The sequence below is a fragment of the Gopherus flavomarginatus genome, chromosome 12 (genome assembly GCF_025201925.1).
Source record: "Gopherus flavomarginatus isolate rGopFla2 chromosome 12, rGopFla2.mat.asm, whole genome shotgun sequence".
NCBI lineage: Eukaryota > Metazoa > Chordata > Testudines > Testudinidae > Gopherus > Gopherus flavomarginatus.
This window is the reverse complement of record NC_066628.1, coordinates 52,164,200-52,188,718: the sequence shown is the minus strand read 5'-3', so window position 1 is coordinate 52,188,718 and position 24,519 is coordinate 52,164,200. Positions and strand designations below refer to the sequence as shown.

General features: G+C 50.4%; 1 protein-coding gene across 2 annotated transcripts; it reads left to right on the top strand.

Moving 5' to 3' along the window:
• The first annotated feature begins 320 nt into the window (after positions 1 to 320).
• Positions 321 to 23,652, top strand: ARHGDIA (Rho GDP dissociation inhibitor alpha). Of its 2 annotated transcripts, none has more exons than XM_050920067.1 (6): positions 321 to 435; positions 17,911 to 18,121; positions 18,632 to 18,715; positions 20,416 to 20,492; positions 20,642 to 20,705; positions 21,820 to 23,652. In XM_050920067.1, the coding sequence occupies exons 2-6, from the start codon at positions 17,932 to 17,934 to the stop codon at positions 22,017 to 22,019; spliced, it is 615 nt and encodes a 204-aa protein (XP_050776024.1). In that variant the 5' UTR covers positions 321 to 435; positions 17,911 to 17,931; the 3' UTR covers positions 22,020 to 23,652. The 2 variants fall into 2 exon arrangements, with proteins under 2 accessions (XP_050776024.1, XP_050776025.1); XM_050920068.1 differs by lacking the exon at positions 321 to 435 and adding an exon at positions 590 to 694.
• The last annotated feature ends 867 nt before the right edge of the window (positions 23,653 to 24,519 follow it).

The window sequence follows — 24,519 nt, the reverse complement described above, 5'->3', positions numbered from 1 at the left end:
GGGGGCTGCCCCGTCCACCACGTGCCCCCCGGCGCGGTCAGCAGCAGGGACCAGCTCCAGCGAAACTCCCGCCCAGCGGTCCGGCTTCCCGCCGGGGGTGACGTCATCCTCGTCAGAGGGCGGGGTTCTACCCTAGGGCTTCCGCTAACAATTCAGAAGCCGGAAGTCCAGCGCTCCCTAGTCTGGAGGGTAACGGCGCCTCTGGAGACGCTCTATCCAGGATCCGAACTCTATCATTTTTACCGTCGGTCGCGCGCCCCACACGCTCTTCTCTGGCCAATCAGCGCGGCGAGTCCTGCTCGGAAGTGACGCACTGGCTGTCCTCTTATAACGGGAAGTGACGGCAGTGTCCCGGAAGTGCGGGGGCGCGCGCGGGGGCGGCTGGGCGGATCCGGGTGGCGTTGTCACAGCAGCGCGAGGAGGCGAACGGGCCAGGTAGGGTGGGGCTGGGATGCGCGGGCGGGGCGGCCCCGAGCTGCGCTGCTTCTCGGCCCCCGGGCCGGAGGGGGCGCGGCGGCGGGCCCCCTTGTCGCTCACGGGCCGGGTGTCCCCTGGGGTGGCACGTGCCCGGCCTGCTGCCCGCGCGGTGCGAGGCCCCTGTCAGGCCCGCAGGGAGCAGCCGGAAGGAGGCCCTAGAGCGGCTGAGTCGGGATCCTGGTGACGCTAGGAGCGCGCGGGGCGGCGAGCAGCCCCGGTACTGGCTGGTGCTTGGGAGCAGCGGGTACTTCCTTGTTTCTGGTAGCCGCCCTAGTTGGCGTCATGGGAGGGACGGGCGCCTGGACTTTGACTGTCTCAAAAAAATCCTTTTTGGCTGCCTTGAAACATCAGGAATATAAAGTCATCTTGGCCGTTTTGCTGAACACTTTTTTTTGACAGCCCCGATACATGAAGTGGGTGCATCCAAAAGCCTTCCCTGAAGGAGTTGGGTTGCTCATTAATCTAATCTTCCAGCTGTTTTTTGGCTGTGAATTAAATACCATTTAACCATTTCCCTTCTCAGTTAATCAGGTTTGTTTTTAGGGCATGTGTAGTTCTGCAGTCATCCAGAGTGTTCAGAGACAGAATATCAAACAGAATTCTTAATATAAGATCTGCGGAACCTTTTTACACTATTTTTATGTACCATAAAGGACACTAACTCAGTGCGTCCGACAAAGTGGGTATTCACCCACAGAAGCTCATGCTCCAATACGTCTGTTAGTCTATAAGGTGCCATAGGACTCTTTGCTGCTTTTACAGATCCAGACTAACGTGGCTACGCCTCTGGTAGTAACTTGGTGTTTCCCCTTTGTAGCTTATCTTTAGTACCTGGAGTGGAGAGAGGCCATACACATGAGTATGAATTCCCCCCACTTTACAGCACAGTCTTTAGAGTACTGTTGGTGGAGTCTTTTAAAAACTGGTGCAATGGTGTGGGAGAAGCAAATTAAAACTTGTTGCTAGACTTCAATGGGAGGAGGTCTCTGGACTGCTAGGGTGTTAGACTCAGAGTATTTGCATATGGGAAACTGCTTTATGATGGCTCATTACTGCTGTGTGCTGCTGTTCTTAGATTCAGAATTGATTTTAGTGGCAACCTGCTTTTCTGAGCATCATTCAATAAGTGCAGTGAATGTTCATATCCTTGTACTTCTCAACCAACTAGGTGCTCTCCTAGCCTCCCTCAAATGTGGGGTATTTTCACTGCTTGTTTTTGGATTGCTCTGGTGATGGGAAATCTGGAAGTGGTTTCCCTATGTTGCCTTCCTGCTTTGTTAGAATGGTTAAAGTAAGTCCCGCTGTTTCTTCTGTAATGCCAGACACAGTGCATTTCAAAGCAGATATACATGAAGAGTATGCAGTCTGGTTGTTAAGATACCTGAAGTACTTGCTTCCAGTATGTGAAAGCCCCATCAGAAAGTTGTCGGGGAGGGAGAGGATGATGGCTTCCATGGTTTTCCAGCCTCTTTCCTAACAGCCCTGAAAATGGCAGCTTCCCTTTTTTAAAACTAAATATATGAAATTGCGGTAGTGCTGGCCACAGCTCGGCATAGTATAGGAAGTGCTGTGTAAACATTCCCTACACAGTTCTGTTGATGTTTTTCAAGCTTCACCTGCAGCACACCCTACTGTTACAGCCTTATGGCTCTCAGCAACCTGAAGCACCTATATTCTGGCTTAAATTTCAGTTATAGTCCAGAATGCTCTGCTGTTTCAGTCCTGTGTTTCCCAGAGTTCTTGCAGTGCACCTCAGTCCTAGTATTCAGAACCCCAGTTATTCTAGCCCTGTACTAGTTGTACCACCTATGGAACAATAAGACCATCAAAATAAGCGATAAGCTGCCTATTGGCAGTTGCACTTGTAGCAGTTTTACATGGTTGTGAGATATTGGCAACATGTTGCTGCTACCTCGGGAAACTTCCACATGGGCCGTATTTGTTCCAGTTGACCCTGCAAATGGTGCGACAAAATTCCCAGTTTCAAAATCCTTAATCACTTTTGGACGTCAGGCATTCAAAGCGTGCTCATCAAAACTCAGCAGCAGTGGTTTTGGAATCTCACTTGTACGGCCAACTCATGAGTACCCAAGACCATGTTTTATGGTCAAATAATGCAAGGCATCTGTTCTCATGGTGGCCAGTACAAACAGTATAAAAACCCAATAAAGTCAGACTTGAAAGCATATCAGGTTGACCCCCATCAGTTGGGAAGCAACAGCCCGTGACAGAGCAAGGTGGTAGCAGATTTGTCATGATGTTGTTAACCATTTTGACACAAGGTGTGTTAACACTTTATGTGAAAACTGTGAACAGTGCACAGCAAAGATACAAGAGTCTGCAATGGTCATTGACAATCTTGTCTGTTCCACATGTAACCAGGTTTCTGGTTTTTGCATTGGTCTGACCTTGCGTATATCATTCACCTATAGGGTTTGTGTAATCCCCTTATGTCGACATGAGACTCCATCAGTTGTACCACACTGTGGGGTGGCATTGTAATGTTTCCAATAGGGAAATAAGCAAAGACCCTCCACACCTTTTTTGCTTTTATTCTTGTCAATATGTGCAGCTGTCTCATGATGAAAAGTTTGTGCATTAACTGGTGTCACTAACCAGACTGCAGCATGCACAGAATTCAGACAGTTACCACTGTTCAGTACAGGACTACAAGAACTTTTAATGGGGAGTACAGCTAATAATCATCTGCCATTGAGTGCTAAGGGTCTTGACATGACTATCTGACTGCTCCCCACTTGCTGAGTGTTATCTAGTGTACTTACTCTAGCCCCAAGCTGGGTCATCTGCAAAGAGATCATAAGAATGGCCATATTGGGTTAGACCAATGGTCCGTTTACCTTAATATCCTGTCTTCCAACAGTGGCTAGTCCCAGATGCTTCAGAGGGAGTAAAGAGAGTAAGGCAATTTAGCGAGTGATCCAAACCCTGTAGTCCAGTCCAACTTCTGGTGGTCAGAAGCTTCTTGGACACTTGGATCCAAACTGCAGCATGCCTGAGGGGATGCAGGGCCTTTGTAGAGTCCTTTCGTTATTACTGATGACTGGGCAGTGGGTGGACCTAAAGCCTCCAGATAAGCTGGGAATCCTGACAGTTGGAATTCTGCAGTAACTTTGTGCCAGGGCATCAGAGGGGCTTTCCCTGTGGGATGATCAGCCTCTAACTTTCCCTTTCTTCTGAATTCTTGTGGGTATGGGCTTGGGAGCAATTTATGTGAAATGTCCTGTCAACCTGCTTGCTGGTGTGATTAGTCAGTCCTCATTTGCTCTCTTTGCCAGGTGACGCACACATCCATGCCGCTGCCACCATGGGATAGCACGGTGATGAGCCTAAACTCATCTCTGACCCCCAGTCTCCCTCACTGAGCATAACACATTTACCCCCCAGGCCAACCAGAATTGTAGCTTGCTTGAAGGGACCTTCTGTCAAACTCAGTTATTTATTTGTATTCTAGCAGTGTGTCATAGTATGATTCCCAAATCTGGACCTTAGTGTCCAAAATATGGGTACTAGCATGAATTCCCCTAAGCTTAATTACCAGCTTAGATCTGATAGGCTGCCACCAATCAGGATTCTGAAACTCTGGTCTCCCCAAACCTTCCCTGGGGACCCCAAGACCCAAATTCCTTGAATCTCACAACAAAGGGAAATAAACCATTCCCTCCCCCCTCTTTACCTCCTCCCAGATCTTTCCCGCCCTGGGTACACTAGGAGACCACTGTGATTCAACTCCTTGAATCACCCCTTCCCCCTCCCTTCTTCCCCAGAGAGAAACGCAGAGAGCAGGTTTTTCTTCCCTCCTCCCTTTCCTTTCTCCCACCAATTCCCTGGTGAGTGCAGGCTCCCTTCCCTGGAGTCTTACAAAAGATAACCAAAAAATCAATTAGATTCTAAAAAAAAGAGGAAAACTTTAATAAAGGAGGAAAAAACATAAAAACTGTCTCTGTAATCAAGATGGTCAATATACAGGGTTTTTTAGCGTATAGACAATAGAAAGAAGCTTTCTCCAGCAGAAACACAATTTAGAATACTTTCACCCAAATACACAGTAAAACTCTACCAGCCAGATACACAGTTGCAAATACAGAAAAACAATTAAAAAGACTAAACTGTCTTTCTACTTATAAAATTGGAACAGAAGATTAGAGAGCCTGTAGGTATGTGTGGTCACTCTCAGAGCCTAGAGAGAACAAAGCAAAACCCAAAAACTACAAACAAAGGCTTCCCTCCGCCTAGATTTGAAAGTATCTTGTTTCCTGATTGGTCCTCTGGTCAGGTGTTTGAGTCCCTGTTTGTTAACCCTTTACAGGTAAAAGAGACATTAACCCTTAACTATCTGTTTATGACACAATGTCTAAGGGCTTTGACTGGGGATGCGGCCACAGAGCTTCTAATGTAGAGCATGTAGTGTTAGTTGCTTTGTAGAGGTCTCTGTTCTGGGGATTGTTCGTGTAAAAGGCAGAAATTGGGGCATATCTTCTCACCAGCAGACTTCTTGGGTAGCAGAGGCTGATGTCCTTCTTTGCAATACTGCTGGCTTCTCTGTTGCTACATCATTAATCAGGCTGTAACTGTAGCCAGGTTGCAGTTTCTTAGGAGACTGGGTCTCTTTCTAGTGCTCATGTCCTGCCTGCTTAACCCTGGAGGAACTAACAGTTTGTAAGTTTTGAAACAGCAGGGCTCTTGGATAGACAGATAAAGACAGTAAGAGTTCCCTCTCCTGGGAAGTGATTCAACCTGTTCCAATTTCTCACAAGCATTGGTTCCTCTTTTGTGATCTCCAAGGTTCTGGATAGCATGAGGTGCATCTGGAGCCTTGTGCAGCTGCATCGTTGCTTGGAGCAAGACAGGCTAGAACCTGACTGTTCCAGAAGCAGTAGAGTCTGGGAGTTCTCTTCCCACTCAGAAGTGGCTTTAGCCAGCAACAGGCACGTATTATCCTGTTCTAGACAGTCGGACTCTCTCAGGAGCCTGGAGGCTCTTTAGCTGTGTTACAGATTAAGTTTGGTGACAGACTCTGGAAGATCCTGCCAAAACTGGCTTGAGGTTCTTCCCTACTGTAGACTCTTGGGTGTCATAAGGTGCCACAAGTACTCCTCATTCTTTTTGCTGATACAGACTAACATGGCTACTACTCAGAAACCTATTGTCATGGTAAATGGTGATCTGTCTGCAGTTAAATATCTTTCTGGTTTGACCTTGTGGTTGAAAACTGCAACTTGGGGAAGTCCAAAGGAAGGTGATCAGAGATGAGATGCTAGGCTAGTGGGAGGGAATCCAGTGTTCAGGACAATGACAACGATCAGAAGGATTCTAAGACCAGGAAGAAAATGACAGTCCATGTTAGGCAATGGTTATGTTTTAGGTCCATTACAGCATCTGCAGGACAGAACCTTCTCAGCATCTGTAGGACAGAACCTTCTAACAGTGAGCATTCTTAGGCAGCTAGGATCTGGAGGTGCCTGAGAAGGGAGTTTCCCTGCAATGCCTGTGTTTTGACCTGTGATCTGTCACACACTATCAATTATCACATCAGGACATTAGCGCCACTAAGCCAGTAAAATGAGTAATGTCCTTAGAAGAAGGAATTAAGATGTGGTGGGGCGGCTGCCTCTTCTGCAGGAGGTCTTGTGCCTGCTAAACACATTAGGCCTGTGCTCCTGATGGTATGGGACTCGTGAGCACAAGCCATAGGGTGGCTCTGGGAAGTTTAGTTCCAAATGATTCCTTGATTTTGGTTTGTCTAGCAATGTCACCCAGCAGGGGGCACCTGGAAATGAACAGCAAAGTGCCTGTTACCCTAAGGCCCCCACTATCCTCCTAGCCCTAAACTGTGGTAAATGGCTTCTCTCTGAAGCCCAAAGGAAGAGGTCAGGGGCCTTGGGAAAAGTTTTGTGTGCCTGGAAGCCTCCTTCCTTTCTGGCTTGGTGCCTTTCCTGAAGAAACAGCGGAGGGACTGTGACCTCAGGCATGTGCTTTTCAGTGTAGGTAGAAGTGCCTTGCTCTCCCCTCTTCCCCCTGCCCTCCCAGTACTTTGCAGTGTACCTCTGCACCCTTCTACCCACACAGGGGTCTCACAGGCCTCCCCTCCCAAGAGCTCTGCTGCATTGTGTGGCTTCTGATTTATGAAGTTACTGTTCTTAGCTCTGCCTAGGGGCCTTGCTGAAGAAACTGCAGCAGCATTACTCTTGTCCATTTCTTCTGAGGAGAGATACACCCAGCAGCTCAGGACAGGGCTCAACAGCCCTGACCTCCCAGGTGACTGGCGGGCTGGGGTTTGCTTTTCCCAGCTGTTATCTGCAGCAACTTTTCCTGGCCTTAGAAATTCTCTAGTTTGTCAGTGTGAGAGACAGAGAAAGGGCTGGTTCCTGTGTGGCTAATGGGGGACTTCAATGGTCCTTAAAGTATTCATCCAGGCTCTCTGGTGTTCCCGTCCATCCATGCCAATGAGTCTAATTCTATAATGAGGGCAATTACAGGTGGTGATTAGCAGAGCAGCACCTCTGTCCCCCTTGAGGCAGGATGCTTATTCAAAATGTGTCTGTTGTGGGGGCTGGGAGGTCTGGATGCTTGGGAAGATTAGTCTGATGGATAGGGCCAGCTCCAGGCACCAGCAAAGGAAGCAGGTGCCTGGGGCAGCCATTAGAAAGGGGCAACATGTCCAGATCTTCGGTGGTGAGTCCTTCACTCCATCTGCAGCTCTTCAGAGGCTGCTTGATCAGGGTGCGTTTTTTTTTTCCGCTGCTTGGGGAGGCAAAAAAGCAGGAGCTGGCCCTGCTGATGGAGATTAGGTATTGCTAGGGGAGGGGACAACACGGATACCCCCAGCTGCTTTGTTGAGGGCTGAGCAAATGGGGCACAGCTCCATGCTTGGGGTGCAGACAGAGGCCTGTCAAACTGGTTTCCTGCTCTGACCAATGCAAGACTGCTGCTGCTGCTGGTGGCAGCAGCTCTTCGGTAATGTCCAAAGCATGCGGACACACCCATGCAGAGCCAAGCCAGCTTCCAGAGCGGAGTGCAGGACTGGGAGGAGCTGCATTAGCACTGTGCTGGTCTGCTGTGTTTTGCATTGAAATTCTGACAACTTTCCAGTGTCCAGCACTGGCCAGAGTGCAGGTAGTGGCCTTAGAGAGGCACTCTAACTGGGCCGCTTTAACAAGTGTCTGCAGGGGAGGTCACTTCTGGATTCGAGTTCTACCTTTGGATAGCTTGGCCTTCTCCAGATTCCCTTTGCTCTGACTTGAAGTTTAATTAGTAATTAATTATGACAACTCAAAGTGGAGGCTTCCCTTCCTCTGGTGTGAGGGGAATAGTTGGAGTTTGGGAGCAAATGATGCATCATCCACCCAGGAGAAACAGGAGACTCTCCCTCTGCAGTTCCGCAGTGCATCTCAATGGCAGCTATTGGGAGACTCTGCCTCTCCCTAGTCTCTTGTTAATAGCTCTTGTCAAACCTGATTTAGGGCTTGTCTACATCAGAAAGTTGCAGCGCTGGTGAGGGAGTTACAGCGCTGCAACTTAGGAGGTGTACACATCTGCAGGGCACCACCAGCGCTGCAACTCCCTGTTTGCAGCGCTGGCCGTACTCCCGTTTTGTCTCGGGTGTAGAGGATCCAGCGCTGGTGATCCAGCGCTGGTAATCAAATATAGACACTTACCAGCGCTTTTCTTGACCTCCGTGGAATAAGCAGGTATCGCAGCATACCTGAGGAAGCCTCTGGTAATCAAGCTGGTCTCCTTCCCCGGTTTGCTCTCGCGTTCCCCGAACCCCGAGCAAGCAGGTCTCCTTCCCTGCGGTTTGCTGGGTGGTTCCGGGAACGCGAGAGCAAACCGGGAAAGGAGACCAGCTTCGCCGCGGTTTGCTCTCGCGTTCCCCGAACAAGCAGGTCTTCTTCCCTGCGGTTTGCAGGGTGGTTCCGGAACGCGAGAGTGTGACGAACTGGGAATGTTCTTAATGTTTGCTCTGAATACTGTGTTGGTGCCTCAGTGTCCCCATAGCAGTTCTTAAGTATCTGGCAGAGCAAAGGGCCAATGCACCTAAATGCCTGACCCTCTGTCTCCTAGCAACTAATGGCCTGGGCCCCTCCTCTGCAAAGGTGCCAGCTGAAGGTGTTGGAGACAAAGGGATCAGGTGACCTCCTGGCTCGGGAAAGGGGCTGAGCAGAGAGGAGGGGCTGGGAGGGGTTGTTAGTCTGGAGCTGGCTGGGGTCAAGGGTGGAGGGCAGACCTGGGGGTCTGGCTCACTGCCCCCCAGAATGGACCCAGCCGAGGGGTCCGGTTCGCTGTATCTACAAGCTCTGTTTTAGACCCTGTTCCTGTCATCGAATAAACCTCTGTTTTACTGGCTGGCTGAGAGTCACGTCTGACTGCAAAGTGGGGGTGCAGAACCCGGTGGCTTCTCCAGGACCCCGCTGGGGTGGACTCGCTGTGGGAAGCGCACGGAGGGGCAGAGGATGCTGAATGCTCCAAGGAGAGACCCAGGAGGTGAAGACGTGTGAGCTTCTTGCCCTGAACAAGTCTGCTCCAAGGGAGAGGAGGCTCCCCAAAGTCCTGACTGGCTTGGTGGGGAGCAGTTCCGGAGCATCGCCCGGTTACTCCGTGACAACTGGTGGCAGAGGTGGGATGTACTGCACCCCGTGAATGGCGCTGCTTGCAGTAAGTGACTGGGGAGCAGTAAAACAAAGGAGGGATAATGAGGACCAGGCGTACTGAAGGCTCAGAGAGGGATGGTTTCAGGGGGCAGTTAACCTCTGGGAGTGTGTGACCAGCGAGAAGGACTGTTGGAGTAACAGGGTCCCCCTGAGGACTGCAGCCAGCAGTCTCAGGGGCGGAGGAGCTTGCCGCTCGACCCTGGGAGAGAGAAGGATTTTTGCAGTAGCAGGGTTCCCCAGGGGATTGCAGGAGCAGTCCCAGGGGCGGAGGAGTCTGCAGCTCGACTCTGGCAAAGAGGTGGTAATCACGAGAAGGGCTGGCACACCAGGGGTTCTTCCTCGAAACCATGGGGGAGCCAAGACCACGCAGGCCTGTGAGTCTAGAGCCAGTTGGGATCGGTGAAGTGATGGTCTATCACCATCTCCTTGAGAAGGACATTGTGATCCTGTGCACAAAGAGAGGGTTACGCATGGGGAAATTCACCAAGGCACAGTTAATCGTGCAGTTGGAGGTGAAGCACCGCTCTGAGGAGCAGATTCCTGGCCCAGATGGGGCTACAAGAGGATCTGAGAGCAGCTGGAGCATCAGCCAGGCATCCCCGGCAGTCTGGTCCCCAATCAGACGAGGGTCTTCACGATTGGGTTCCCCATCAGGAGATTGGAGACGGATGGGGTGGGAGCAGAGCCCAAGAGAGCGGGAGGACCGTGAGAGAGAGCAAGAGCCCGAGGAACAGCTGCAGGAGAAGCAGCAGCAGCGTGGACTGGTGATGGTGGAGCAGAGAGACATAGGGGGCTGCCCAGGGGTCAGTGGGGAAACAAGCCTGTGGGGGCAAGACCCTGGGACAGAGAGAACTGTGGTGGTGCAGCCGCAGGTGCTGAGGGACTGTGGGACCTGGATGAAGGTCCCTGGGGTGAAGCCCCTCACCCTGCCTATGGCCCAGATCCCTGTGCAGACCCAGGAGGGGTCGGGCTGGCTGGTAGTTGGGGTTCTCCAGGATATCGGCTGGGAGGCCCTGTTGGGGGGTGACTGTCTCCCCATGGGACAGGATCCAGGCCCCGCTCCTGTAACGGCCGATGTTTTGAATTCAAATCCAGGGAACCAATTGGCTAGGATGGAAATGGTCAGTGAAAATGCAAATAACCTGGCTGGCAGGGGGGAGGGGCTGCTGGGCTCAGGATACCTGCCTACCTATAACGAGCCCCCTGGGGCTGAGTGGGAGGGAGAGATGCTCCCCGCCCCCCTGCACACCAGAGAGGGGGCTCACGCTGGCTCTGATGCTGTGACCAGAACAGAGAGCTCGCTGCCTGCCCCCACTGGGACAGCAAGGGCAGCGCTGAGCACGGGGGGAGCTGAGACCCCAGCTGATTGGGGGGACACCCAGGCAGGGCAGGTCAGCTGCCAAACAGGTTTGCCTGGTCCAGACGTGCTGCTGGGAAGTGATTACACAGCAGGGAGGGAGCTACCAGGGACAGGGCTCAGGGGGGCTGTGACCCCAGGCCCAGCCAGCGAGAGGGAGCAGGTCCCACTCCCTGCCCCAGCAGCTGAATCCCAGACCGAGCTGCAGAGGGATCCCTCCTTGGAGAAGCTGAGGGAACTTGCTGGCCACAGCGCTGCAAACCCCCTTGGGGAAGGCTGCAGGGACAGAGTCCTGCAGGAGGAGGGATTCCTGTACCGGAAATGGGCTCCCCAAGGGGAAGTAGAACTGGGGGAAATCGGGAGACAGCTGGTGGTGCCCCAGGAATCCACAGGGTTCTTCCCTTTCGAGCTGCTGGATGGGAGGAGAGTGAGGGGACCCCTGGACCTGAAGAGGAAGGATTGGATGGAGAAGGGGGAAGACCCCCGGGGGGATCTCTTCCCTGAGGTGGGAGCCAATCTCCCCATCAGGTGTTCCTCATTCAGAGTCACTGGGAAAGCAGCCCAAATCCTGGAGAGAGAGGTCAGGGACATGCTGGCTTTAAATGGGATCCAGCCGTTTTACAGCCCATGGGCCTCACCCGTGGGGCTGATCCCCAAGGGAGACAGGATGATGTGGTTTTATGGGGGCTATCAAAAGCTTAAAGCCATCACAGTGTCCGATGCCCACCCCATGCCTAGGCCTGGGGAGATTCTAGACAAGCAGAGGGCGATGGAGAACTTGGCCCTGGCAGACACTGATAACGTGCATCTTTATCCAGACCTGGGAGGAACAGGTGTCCCAGGTGAAGAGGGGGCTGGGCTGCCTCAAGGAAGTGGGACTGACGGTAAAAGCTGGAAAGTGTAAGGTGGGGACGGCAGAGGCGTTGTGTCTGGGCCACAAGGTGGGAAGCGGCTGCTCAAGCCCAGAGCTGGCCAAGGCCAAGCTGAGGGCTCTTAACCAAGGGAGCCCGAATTGCAGCCCAGAGTGCTGGGAGAAGACCCCGTCCCAGTTTGAACCCCATGGGTATTGGGGATAGCAAAAGGGTTCAAGCCACATAAACCTTCCCACATGTGGCCTGCAAGTGCCATCAAGCACACCCGACCTAAGGGAGGGCGTGAGACTGGACTGTCCTGGTGTAACTCACACCGAGGAATGGGAGAGATGCTGGGGCATCCATGGGAACGTTGGTGGGTTCGAACTTCCCCAGGTCACTGGTTAAAGTGACCTCGCTCAGTTCGGTCTCGAAGGGGGGAGAGATGTGACGAACTGGGAATGTTCTTAATGTTTGCTCTGAATACTGTGTTGGTGCCTCAGTGTCCCCATAGCAGTTCTTAAGTATCTGGCAGAGCAAAGGGCCAATGCACCTAAATGCCTGACCCTCTGTCTCCTAGCAACTAATGGCCTGGGCCCCTCCTCTGCAAAGGTGCCAGCTGAAGGTGTTGGAGACAAAGGGATCAGGTGACCTCCTGGCTCGGGAAAGGGGCTGAGCAGAGAGGAGGGGCTGGGAGGGGTTGTTAGTCTGGAGCTGGCTGGGGTCAAGGGTGGAGGGCAGACCTGGGGGTCTGGCTCACTGCCCCCCAGAATGGACCCAGCCGAGGGGTCCGGTTCGCTGTATCTACAAGCTCTGTTTTAGACCCTGTTCCTGTCATCGAATAAACCTCTGTTTTACTGGCTGGCTGAGAGTCACGTCTGACTGCAAAGTGGGGGTGCAGAACCCGGTGGCTTCTCCAGGACCCCGCTGGGGTGGACTCGCTGTGGGAAGCGCACGGAGGGGCAGAGGATGCTGAATGCTCCAAGGAGAGACCCAGGAGGTGAAGACGTGTGAGCTTCTTGCCCTGAACAAGTCTGCTCCAAGGGAGAGGAGGCTCCCCAAAGTCCTGACTGGCTTGGTGGGGAGCAGTTCCGGAGCATCGCCCGGTTACTCCGTGACAGAGAGCAAACCGGGAAAGGAGACCAGCTTCGCCGCGGTTTGCTCTCGCGTTCTCCGAACCACCCTGCAAACCGCAGGGAAGAAGACCTGCTTGCTCGGGGGTTCGGGGAACGCGAGAGCAAACCGCGGCGAAGCTGGTCTCCTTTCCCGGTTTGCTCTCTCGTTCCCCGAACCCCCGAGCAAGCAGGTCTCCTTCCCCGCGGTTTGCTGGGTGGTTCCGGGAACGCGAGAGCAAACCGCGGCGAAGCTGGTCTCCTTTCTCGGTTTGCTCTCGCGTTCCCCGAACCCCGAGCAAGCAGGTCTCCTTCCCTGCAGTTTGCAGGGTGGTTCGGGAACGCGAGAGCAAACCGGGAAAGGAGACCAGCTTCGCCGCGGTTTTCTCTCGCGTTCCCCGAACAAGCAGGTCTTCTTCCCTGCGGTTTGCAGGGTGGTTCGGGAACGCGAGAGCAAACCGGGAAAGGAGACCAGCTTCGCCGCGGTTTGCTCTCGCGTTCCCCGAACCACCCTGCAAACCGCAGGGAAGGAGACCTGCTTGCTCGGGGTTCGGGGAACGAGAGAGCAAACCGGGAAAGGAGACCAGCTTCGCCGCGGTTTGCTCTCGCGTTCCCCGAACCTCCCTTGAAGCCGCCCAACAGCGCTGCAGTGTGGCCACATCTAACACCACTTGCAGCGCTGGTTGCTGTAAGTGTGGCCACTCTGCAGCGCTGGCCCTATACAGCTGTACTAATACAGCTGTAACAACCAGCGCTGCAAAATTTTAGATGTAGACATGGCCTTAGTTGTTGATGAAACTAAAAGTTGGTTGATAAAGGTAACTTTGTAGGTGTAATAGACTTTTGTAAAGTGTGAGAACTAGACAGCATGAGTGAAGCACATGTTAAATTAACTGGCTAACTGAGATCATGAGAAGTAGCTGTCAGTGGGGATTCATTAAGTGAGAGTATTTCTAGTGGAGTTCAGCAGAGATCAGTTCTAGGTCTGATGCTCTTCAATATTTTTATAAAGGATCCCGAAGTAAGTATAAAATCATTGTTGATAAAAACTTGTGGTGGAATGGTAACTGGGGAAAGGGAAGTCCTACGGCGTGATCTAGATCAGTGGTTCTCAACCGGGGGGTACACACAGGTCTTCCGGGGTTACTAAACTCATCTAGATAGTTGCCTAGTTTTGCAGCAGGCTACATAAAAAGCTCCAGTGAAGTCAGCACAAACCACAATTTCATACAATGACTAGTTTATGCTGTTCTATATACTACACACTGAAGTGCAAGTACAATATTTATGTTCCAATTAATTTATAATTCTATGGTAAACATCAAAAAGAAAGCAATTTTTCAGTAGTAGCGGGCTACAAAACTTCTGTATTTTTGACTGATTTTGTAAGCAAGTGGTTTTTAAGTGAGGTGAAACTTGGGGGTTATGTAAGACAAATCAGACTCCTGAAAGGGGTACAGTAGTCTGAAAGATTGAGAACCACTGATGTGGATCACTTGATAAGCTGGGCCCATTCAAAGAAAATTCATCAATATACCAAATAAAAGGTCAGACATCTAGAAATAAAAAATGTAGGTCATACTTATAAAATTGGTTACTATATCTTGGAAAGCACTGACTCCAAAAAGGATTTAGGGGTCAGAGTGGACAAGCTCTCAGTGTGATGCTGCAGCAAAGAGCTAATGTAACCCTTGTTTGTCTAAACCAAGAGTAGTGAGTCGGAATGAGGAGGTGGTTTTTACCTCTGAGACTGATTCTAGTGTGTGTGGTTCTGGAGTCAATGTTTTTTAAAAGGGTGTTGAAAAACTGCAGAGGGTGCAGAAAGGAGCCAGAAACAATGTGAGGGGTGGAGAAAATGCTTTAGAGTGAGACCAATCTTCTTAACTAATCCAGAAAAATGTGGTGTGTAAATATCTCGATGGAGAGAAAATACCAGCTACTAAAGGTCTCTTTAATCTAGCAGAGAAAGGCAGAACAAGAACCAATTGCTGGAAACTGAAGCCAGACAAACTTAGAATTAGAAATAAGGCAGCTTTTTAACAATGAGGTTGACTAACTATTGGAAGGTTAACCAATGGAAGTGGTGGATTTCATCTCTGGTCTTCAGATGAAGACTTAGATGGATGCCTTTTTAAAAGATGCATTAGCCAAACATATTATTGGGCTCAATACAGGGAAACAGGTGAAAGGTTATATTCCAGAGATCAGACATCTTCCCACCGAATTCGTAGATTAAGGCCAGAAGGGACCAGTAGATCATCTAGTCTGAAGAGGCTCTCTACAATGGTGCTGTGGCAGCAGAAGCATCAGCTCAGAGGCTGGGTCAATGCTGCTAATTGTGGAATATTAAGTGCAGACTGGCCATGGAAAGTTTTCTTGTTCATGCCCAAGAGCCACCTGCTTTCCATCCATCTCTGAGTTAGAAAATCTGTGTAAGAATAATCCTGAATGCTTTGGCTGTTCTCTCCTTGCCTTGTGATGTGATCCTGAGGCTTTTTTGTTGGGCTTTCTCAATACCAAATGCATCACGGACACCCTGTCAAGATGCTAGCTAAGCAACTCCATCCTCACTAAAGGAAGCTGCTCCATTCTTGATTGATTTGCTTTCTTGTGGCTAGCCGGAGCAGGCAGAAAATCTTTACCTCAAGTCTGGAAGTGTTGAGTGAGCACACTGAAACTGCCACCCCAAAAAGCTAGTTCCTGGGAGCTTTGGCCAGCTCTTCAGAAATGCACAGCTCTGTTCCTAGGTGGAGATTGTGTGCTTGTGCCATGCTTGGGTTTCTAGGCTCTTCAGTTGATTTTCAGGCCATGTAAGCAGCCGTACTTGGACTTGAGAGCCCTGGCAGCTGAAACTTTCTCTTGTTTATTTTGATGGTCCTGCTGGGGCTGCTTCTCATGTAGCAGAGATATTCAGGAGGTGGCGGAGAACATCACAAATGGAGCAGAACTGGTTCCTCAGTCTTATTCCCAAAGAAGACTTAAATAAAATAAGTGCAGTTAACATCCTGGTTGAACGTTTCACTGGAGTCCATCTAGCAGCCCCACACGCTTCCCTTACCAAAACTTCCTCCCAAAGGAGTCTGGAAATGAATGGGTCTGGCTGATCCCCCACTCTCCACCTGACTCACACCTGACATTGACATGTCTTTCTAGAATGCAGTATATGCTTTTGTCACTCTCGTGTATCAGATGTGTAGTAGAAGAAACTAACTGATGTATAATCGCAGTGTGTGTGTCATGTCTGAGGTCTGGGAGCTTTTTCCTTGAGGTGATCTATTGGGGGAGTAGAAATGGAATAATTGATCTTCGGTTATGGAATATGTTGATTAGAAGGTTCATAGACTTTTAAGATCTGAATGGACCATTATGATGATCGTGCCTGACACAGGCCAGAGAATCTCACCCAGTAATTTCTACATCAAACCCAGAACTTGTTTGAGCTATAGCATATCTTTCAAAAAATTAAAATAAAATATTGATTTTAAGACTTCGAATGAGTAAGAATCTTCATCTCTAGCTGAGTTTTCCCAGTGGCTAATTCCTTCAGTGTTACATTGTGTTCTGTGTCTCACCTGCATTTGTCTAGCTTCAACCTCCAGCCACTGGGTATCTGTGTAGAGGTATTGTAGGTTTATGTAAGTCTATGTAGTCCTTACAAGGTTGTATTTAACTTGATTGAGCCTGGAGTATTTTTGTAGTAGATGTGATGCAGTATATTGGAAATGGCTCCCTTCAGTCGTGAACAGGATTTTATAAATCTTACCCATTTTGACATCTGCATCTATATATGCAAAATTTTAGGAGGCAAAATGAAGAATGGATGGCAAGTCATGTAGGATGATAGGGAGTAACAAAGAATTTAGGGCAGGGGTTCTCAAACTGGGGGGTTGGGACCCCTCAGGGGGTCACAAGGTGTCAGCTTCTGCCCCAAGCCCCGCTTAGCATCCAGCGTTTATAATGGTGTAAAATATATTAAGTGCTTAATTTATAAGGGGGGGCGGGGATGGGATCTCACTTAGAAGCTTGCTATGTGAAAGGGGTCACCAGTACAAAAGTTTGAGAACCACTGATTTAGGGTATGTCTGCACCACAGCAGTACAGCTATGGTGCTGCAGTAATCCTGTAATATAGACGCTTCCTATGTTGACAGAAGGGGTTTTTCCATTGATGTATTTAACCAGCCTCTCCAAGAGGTGGTGGCTAGGTTGACCTAGCTGAGTCTACACTGAGGGTTAGGTTGACCTTAACCACATTGCACAGGGAACAGCATTTTTCGCAGCCTGAATAATGTAGCTAGGCTGATCTAATTTTTAAGCGTAGACCAGGCTAAAAGGTGGGGAAATGTCTGGATCCCTTCACTGCTTGTTTGTAAAGTGTGATACTTCTGGAGTGTTTACAGTTGGGGTGCCCACTACAGGGAAGCTTCAAACAGTCATGGGTTTCCAAAGTCTTCACCATTAACTTTAAACTCTTCTGATATTTTTGAGGAAAATTCGCCTTGGATTATGTGGCCCGTGAAGCTTGAGCGGGGGATTGTGGGGTGGGAGTTGTGAATGGTTTTTATAGTAGGAATGGTGCTTCACCCTTAACGATGGCTGCTCCACACACTGCTTCTTACTGTCTGTTCAGAAAGTGGCTGGAGACTTGCACCATTGAGCCAAGTTAGTACAAATGCTGTTAATCCGATAACTGCTGCTTTTCACTGGCCTTGCCTTGGCTCAGGCCTTTGGAAAGGACTAAGTGTGAGATTGGCCAAGGCAGGTGCCTTTCCTCGCAATTTGAGGACAGCCAGTGTCCCTTTTTAGAACAGACTGATCCAGTTGCATTTTGAGCTACAGGCCTGTTGATCATCGCTGAGGCCTCTGGGACTTGGGCCAACAACGGAGCAGACATCTCTTCTTAGATAGACTTGAGTGCTGTAGGGAAGCAGAATGTGACAATGGCCCAGATCTACGCTTTGGGTTTCTCCACTCAGCTGTTCCTGTGGGTAGAAGGTTTATCTAATCACACTTCTTGAAAGGCTATCTGTTGTCCTAGCAATTTAACAAACAGCATGCAGAGATTGAAGTCTCCCCACCCCCTGGTGCAGTTGGGACTCCATGGGTTAACCAAAGATTCTGCACTTGCTTGCCAAACTCTGACTCAGGCGCTTGTAAGAGGGCACAGGCTGCAGAGAGCTGGGTATTCTGGGAATGTCCTGCCGAATTCATTCCCCTGAGACAGCTAGCAAAACCTCCTACAGGCATTTGGGAACAAGAGTGCATTGAACTGAGCCGTCTGAAAGCTGGAGTTACTGGCCAGCTATCTGTGGGGAGCTCTGCTTTGGCTGAGGAAGGAATGAGGGGTCTATTGAAGAGCCCTGAGGACTTCTCAGCAGAATGGCCTCTAGTGCAGGAAGCAGCTGCATCAGGCCACTGATCCCATTTCCCACTCTCCCCTCCTAGGTGTAACTCACGTGTGTAAAGATGGCAGAGCAGGAGCCGACCGCAGAGCAGCTGGCCCAGATTGCAGCAGAGAATGAGGAAGATGAACACTCAGTCAACTACAAACCACCTGCCCAGAAAAGCATCCAAGAGATCCAGGAGCTGGACAAGGATGATGAGAGTCTACGGAAATACAAGGAGGCTCTGCTGGGATCTGTCAGCGTAGCTACTGGTGAGTTCTGGTGTTATCTCAGAGCGTGTGGTTCTATCTGTGCAGACATTAAAGTTGTAGCAAACAGCTATAACAGCCAAGACCTCTTTACACCTCTAACTGCTTCAGGCAGACACTAAGAACCCTCCCACCCTCCTCCTAGATCTCTCTTCATACATGCTGCAGAAAGCCCAGCTTTAACTCGAGGATGCAAATGACCAGTTGTGAATAACCCTCCAACGAGGGTTCTTTGACTGGTTGATCGGTTCTTTGACTAAAGCTTGTGAGTCAGTATCTTCTGGGATGTCTCAGAACCTTTCATTCAGAAGTAACATCTTTCTTCCCTGGGTATAAAACATGGGGAACCCTGGATCTCTGCTCCAGGCAGGCCCATTCTCTCTAGTTCTTACCTGCTTCTTTGTGTTTCCAGGAACTGAATGAAAGGAGAGAGGATGTATATGGGTTGGGACCTGGGGCGAGGATGTCATTAGCACTTTTAGGACTTGTCTAACAGTCTCTTCTTCATCTTAGATCCCAGTACTCCTAATGTGGTGGTGACCAAGCTGACACTGGTCTGTGCCACTGCCCCTGGTCCTCTGGAGCTGGACCTGACAGGTAAGCAGAAGATGGGCACTGCGGTGTATCCTCCATGGGAGACAGACCCAGGCTAGCTCAGTGAAGACAATCAGCAGCTCTGGCAGGGGGCCAGGTCAGGTCCACTGTCCATTCTAACCTGGAGCCCAGAGGTGGAAGTGACCTGATGAAACGCGTATTTCCAAATATAACTTGCAGGGGGCCAGGCTCCTCCTGTGAGTTTGGGGCTTCCAGCCTGGTGGACAGTACTGCAGCCTCTCTGCTCCCTGTACCTGAACTGCAGTGTGAAGGTCCCCTAGCACAGTACCTTTAGGACTCCTGTTGGTTGTGCATTCAGTCCTGTAAGCGCTACTTAGATGTTACCAGCTGGAGGAGCCCAGGAGCCACTTGGCAAGCACGGGCTAAAAGTGGCAATTCTTCAACAAAAAAGACTTCATAAACAGACTCCAATGTGAAGCTGCAGATCTAGAATTAATTTGCAAACTGGATACCATCAGATTAGGCCTGAATAAAGACTGGGAGTGGTTGGGTCATTATAAAACCTAAACCTAATTTCCCTATACTAATTTCTCCCTACTGTTACACACACCTTCTTGTCAACTTTCTGTAATGGCCACTCTCTTACCACTTCAGAAGTTATTTTTCCTCCGTTGGTATCCTGCTGTAAATTGATTTATCTTGTTAGACTGACCTCATACTTGATAAAGCTACTCCCGTGCTTTCATGTATTTATACCTGCTCCTGTATTTTTCATTTCATGCATCTGATGAAGTCAGTTCTAGCCCACGAAAGCTTATGCCCAGATAAACGTTAGTCTCTAAGTTGCCACAAGGACTCCTTGTTGTTTTTGCTGATGCAGACTAACACAGCTACCCCTCTGAAACCTGCTTTCCTAAAGTTAGGAAACCCATGGCCCTAATCCTGCCATAACTCCTCATTCCTCTTACCAAACTCTGCGCCAGGCCAGGGGGGTGCAGGACTGAGCCCCAGGCTAAACGAAGTATTCCAAATTGCTCCACAAACAAATTACTGTTGCCAGAACTCTTAAAAATACTGCTCCCAAATAAGCTGTTGAATTAAAGGCTTCCCTGGGTTCTAATCCATGGGGAATGTTGCACCAGCCTCCTCTAGTGGCATGAGGCTGGAATTACAGCATAACCAGTAGCTTCCTGATAATGGGACTGGTGGTCCCACTGGGATACCAGATTTTTAATGTCAGAGACAGGTCTCCAGGTTCTCTGTTTGAGGATCACATTTCTTCCTGCTGATTCTGGGAAGAGGAGCTTGGTGTTGAATCTCATTAAGAGAGCGAGTCATTCTGAAACTGAGCCATATCCTCTGGTGTGGATAGGTGGATTCGTTAGGGCTTGCATGGCCTAACTTAGAAATGGTGGTAGCTTCCAGCGTGGGTGGGTGCGAGGTGGTGAGATCTCTAAATGGGAACACACATGAGTAAATCACATTCTCTTCCTTACTGGGAGAAGAGCATCTGGGGTGCTCTCCCCTGTTGGGCTTTGCAGTCTTCTGTGGAAACCAAAGGCGTTAATGCAGGAGCTGGGGCAAGGGAGGACCCTGACATGAAGGAAGGGACGCGTCCCCTTCCTGTAATGTCACACTCGTTTATATTCCAATAGCTACGGTTTCTGGTACAGGGCCCACCCCAAATGCATCCCACAGCACAGTCCCTAGGGAATCTGAGCAAACTTCTCCCTTCTCTGTAGGTAACCTGGAAAGCTACAAGAAGCAGTCATTTGTGCTGAAGGAGGGTGTGGAATATCGGATAAAAATCTCCTTTCGGGTAAGAACTTTTGAGTGTCACTGACCCAAGCCTGTCTGAAAGAGGGAGGTCACCAGTCCCAAGGGATGCACTGAGACAAGCCCCTGCTCTTCCCCAGATATGGGGAGGGCGGTGGCCGCTCTGCTGTGAAGTCTTGTTTATCTCTACAGGTGAACAAAGAGATCGTGTCGGGGCTGAAGTACATTCAGCACACGTTCAGGAAAGGAGTGAAAAGTAAGTGCTTCCATTGTCCCAGACATTGCTTTGCAAGGGTGGGGTCTCCCAGCCAGGCCCACTGCAGTGAGATGTGCCACCCCCCCTCTCCAGCTGGCTCTGGCATAGTGGGAAGAGGCTCTTTACTTTTAGAACAGAGGAGTCGCAACCTTTTTCTTGCTGAGGCCCCCCTCAACATGCTATAAAATCGCCAGGGCCTTAGGGGGGAGCGTGGGAGTCTGGGCCAGTGGTGGACCCTTGGACATAGGCATAGTTTTACTTCTGTTTGGGGAGTGAGGGGGCAAGGGCTGGCGGGGCTCAAGCCAGCTCCACACAGCAGGGTCCAGGGAGGCAGCGCCACCTCCACCCCTTGACTCACTCAGGAGGCTACCCAGCCTGTCTGGGCTGTGGGGGGATGCAACCAAAAATATAACTCAAAGAGGGTACTCAGTTCAAAAAGTTTGAAAACTGCCCAGGGTGCAGGTAGGGGGTAGCTAGGGCTGTGCAAAGTGAGGGGAGTAGCTCAGGGTGCCAGGATGGGGCAGCTAGGGACTGTGTGCAGATGGGGTAGTTAGGGGCTGTGCAAAGTGAGGGAAGTAGCTCGGTGCGAGTTGGGAGGGTCCCAGTGTGGCTCCCAGCTTTAGCCCCATGCCACTCCTGGCTTCAGTGCTGGGGATCAGGGCACTGGGTTTCACTTGGTGGCTCCGCAGCCCCCCTGAAAGGGTTTGGGGTCCCCCAGTTGAGAACCACTGCTCATGTGCACCTTTGGCTCAACACTGGCGGTGGGAAACCTCTTTCAGGCTCTGCTGCAGTGCAAGGGCCTGGATGATGTCAATGGCTCCAGCTGCATTTGAGCCGATCGGCCTCGAATGAAGCAAAACTTAGCGTTGAACAAATAGTGGGTTCTTCCCCTCCTGTTGCTTGGCCTGCCACACTGGGTGGGCGGGTGTCCATCCCCGTGTGGAAGGAGCTCAGATAGCATGGAGTGTCTGAATTCTCTAGCTTTGAGCCCGGGTGTGTGCCTTCTGTGGGGAGATGGCAAGGTAGTCGGGAGGGGCTAAAATCTGTTCATGCAGTTCAGCATCTGCTCTGGGGAGGCTCATTTTTTTCCACCCCCACTCCTGTCTCTTTCCAGTTGACAAGACTGACTACATGGTTGGGAGCTATGGGCCCCGAGCAGAGGAATACGAGTTCCTGACCCCTATGGAGGAAGCCCCCAAGGGTATGCTGGCCCGGGGCAGCTACAACATCAAATCCAAATTCACAGATGATGATAAGACTGACCATCTGTCCTGGGAGTGGAACCTGACCATCAAGAAGGAGTGGAAGGAGTAGCCCCTCCACAGGCCAGTCCCCAGAGAGAGAGTTAGCCAGGCAGTGGCTACAGTAGAAATCCCACCCTGTATCAAAGTGCTGACATTGGAACCTCACCTTTCCCTCCCATTTCTTAAGAGCTCTCAGCTCAGTAACCCTCCCACTCCTTCCCCCCAGAGAATCACTGAATGGAGCTGACCAAACCATGCTGTCTGCATCTGACCTCCAGCCGCCTGCCTCAGGGGCATCTGTCCCCTAGGCCTCTCCACCACACACAGAAGTGGGAGTGCTTCGTGCCCTCCCAGGGCCGTGGTCAGGGTCTTCTCCCGTTGCTGCATCTGACATTTCTTCATTGGAATAAACCATAGGCAGGTGCTGAAGGAGAGGGACTCTCCAAGCTGCTCCCCACACGTAGGGGGCTTTTCCTAGTGCTCCTGCTCATAGAGTGGTGCCTCATTTTGGGTGGCTGAGGAATTGTGATGCCAGGCAGTCGCTGAACCTTTCTGTAGGCTAAAATCATGTCTGTGGCCTGCCCTGCCCCTCCCATCTCCTCCCCTCCAGCCAGTGTCTTGAACGCTGGCTGGCAGCTTCATTTGTGGCTGTTTCCTGTAACCATGATGCCTTAATGTGTGTAACATGCATTTTCTAGGAAAGGGCCCTGACCTTGTTAGCTCCCACCCCATAGGTTTGTTAGCATGCTGCCCTCTCATCTCAGTCACTCTCATTGAATTGGTTTATTAGAAATGAGTCACAACTAACTTTGCTGCCGGCCCATTCTCCTGAGCCTACTGCCCTGAGGGGAGGAGGGCTTGTGGCATCCTGTGCTGGTCCCAACCCTCACAGAGCCATCCTTGGGGATGTCCAGAGAAAGCCGTACTGGCAGAACTCTCCCACTTTCTGCTACGGAGGTGTTGGCGCTGTTAGTGTAGATCTCTCAACAGCCCAGTGCCTTCCTGTGTCTGCCCCAGCATCTTTCCTGCGGTGGGTTCGGGAGTCATGAGTGCTGCTGTCACCTCCAAATTATTTCATTTATTACAGCCATTTTTTGGCTGTAAAGCACTGAAATGCCAGGGCAGCTCCTGCCCCATCTCTTGGTTTGGTTTTCAGCTGGGGGATAAATCAGTCCAGTTCTGCAGCTGCTTTCACAACCTGGTCAGAACAAAGAGCTTGCAATGGACAAATATTCAAGAGCGGTTAATGCCTTATATATCAATTCTGCCTTTGAAATCTTGTGCCTGGCCTGTCAGTATTTATTGCCTTGACAAGTAGACTCCGTCTCCAGAGCAGTTCCTCTTCCCCTTGCACCCTCACAGCACTGCAGCCTGGCATCCCTAACACCCACACTGGCACGGTAGGCGGAGGGCAGGAACTCTCCAGGACCCTCTGGCTACTGGACAAGCATGTTCCAGCTCTGCAGCCATCTTCTCTGGTTGCTTTGATAACACTGATGTTGTACCAAACTGGGACCAAATGTGTGTGGTTTTCCTGTAGCTACATCTTCTGCCCCAACTCTTCCTCTCCCCCTGCCCTTTAGAGAGAGAGTTTTGTTAATTTGATTTGGTGCATTTTGTCTGTAAATCTTAGACCCAGATTAACAGATTTGGAATCATCTGCTTTCCCCTTTTATGACAGTTAAATAAAATCTTCAAACTGACCCTGCACTGTCCCTTTGAATCCTCTTACTCTTCTTCCAGGTCTCCAGAAGGTAAGTGGCCTGTGAGAGTGGGACAGGCCTAGGACCCCAAGTTCACTAATTCCTTGTACACCAGCAGGTGCTTGGAAGGGCTTTCCCTGCAATGATCTTTGGAGGTGGTGGGAACAAAGATGGGAAAGGTGCTTCCCTAGGACTCAAGTATCAGAGGGGTAGCCATGTTAGTCTGGATCTGTAAAAGCAGCAAAGAATCCTGTGGCACCTTATAGACTAACAGACGTTTTGGAGCATGAGCTTTCATGGGTGAATACCCACTTCTTCAGATGCATGTGGTGGAAATATCCAGGGGCAGGTATATATAAGCTAGCAAGCAAGCTAGAGATAACAAGGTCAGTTCAATCAGGAGAGGATGAGTCCCTGTTCTAGTAGTTGAGGTGTGAAAACCAAGAGAGGAGAAACTGGTTCTGTAGTTGGCAAGCCATTCACAGTCTTTGTTCAATCCTGAGCTGATGGTGTCAAATTTGCAGATGAACTGAAGCTCAGCAGTTTCTCTTTGAAGTCTGGTCCTGAAGTTTTTTTGCTGCAGGATGGCCACCTTAAGGTCTGCTATAGTGTGGCCAGGGAGGTTGAAGTGCTCTCCTACCGGTTTTTGTATATTGCCATTCCTAATGTCTGATTTGTGTCCATTTATCCTTTTCCGTAGAGACTGTCCAGTTTGGCCGATGTACATAGCAGAGGGGCATTGCTGGCATAAGCCTCTCCAACGCATCATCAAGGATCTACAACCCATCCTGGACAATGATCCCACATTTTCATAGGCCTTGTGTGGCAGGCCAGTCCTTGCCCACAGACAACCTGCCAACCTGAAAC

Coding starts and splice junctions, on each gene's coding strand:
- ARHGDIA (XM_050920067.1), top strand. CDS start 17,932: ATGGCAGAGCAGGAGCCGACCGCAGAGCAGCTGGCCCAGATTGCAGCA. Junction 18,716..20,415: donor TCTGGAGCTGGACCTGACAG/GTAAGCAGAAGA, acceptor CCTTCTCTGTAG/GTAACCTGGAAAGCTACAAG. Junction 20,493..20,641: donor GGATAAAAATCTCCTTTCGG/GTAAGAACTTTT, acceptor TTATCTCTACAG/GTGAACAAAGAGATCGTGTC.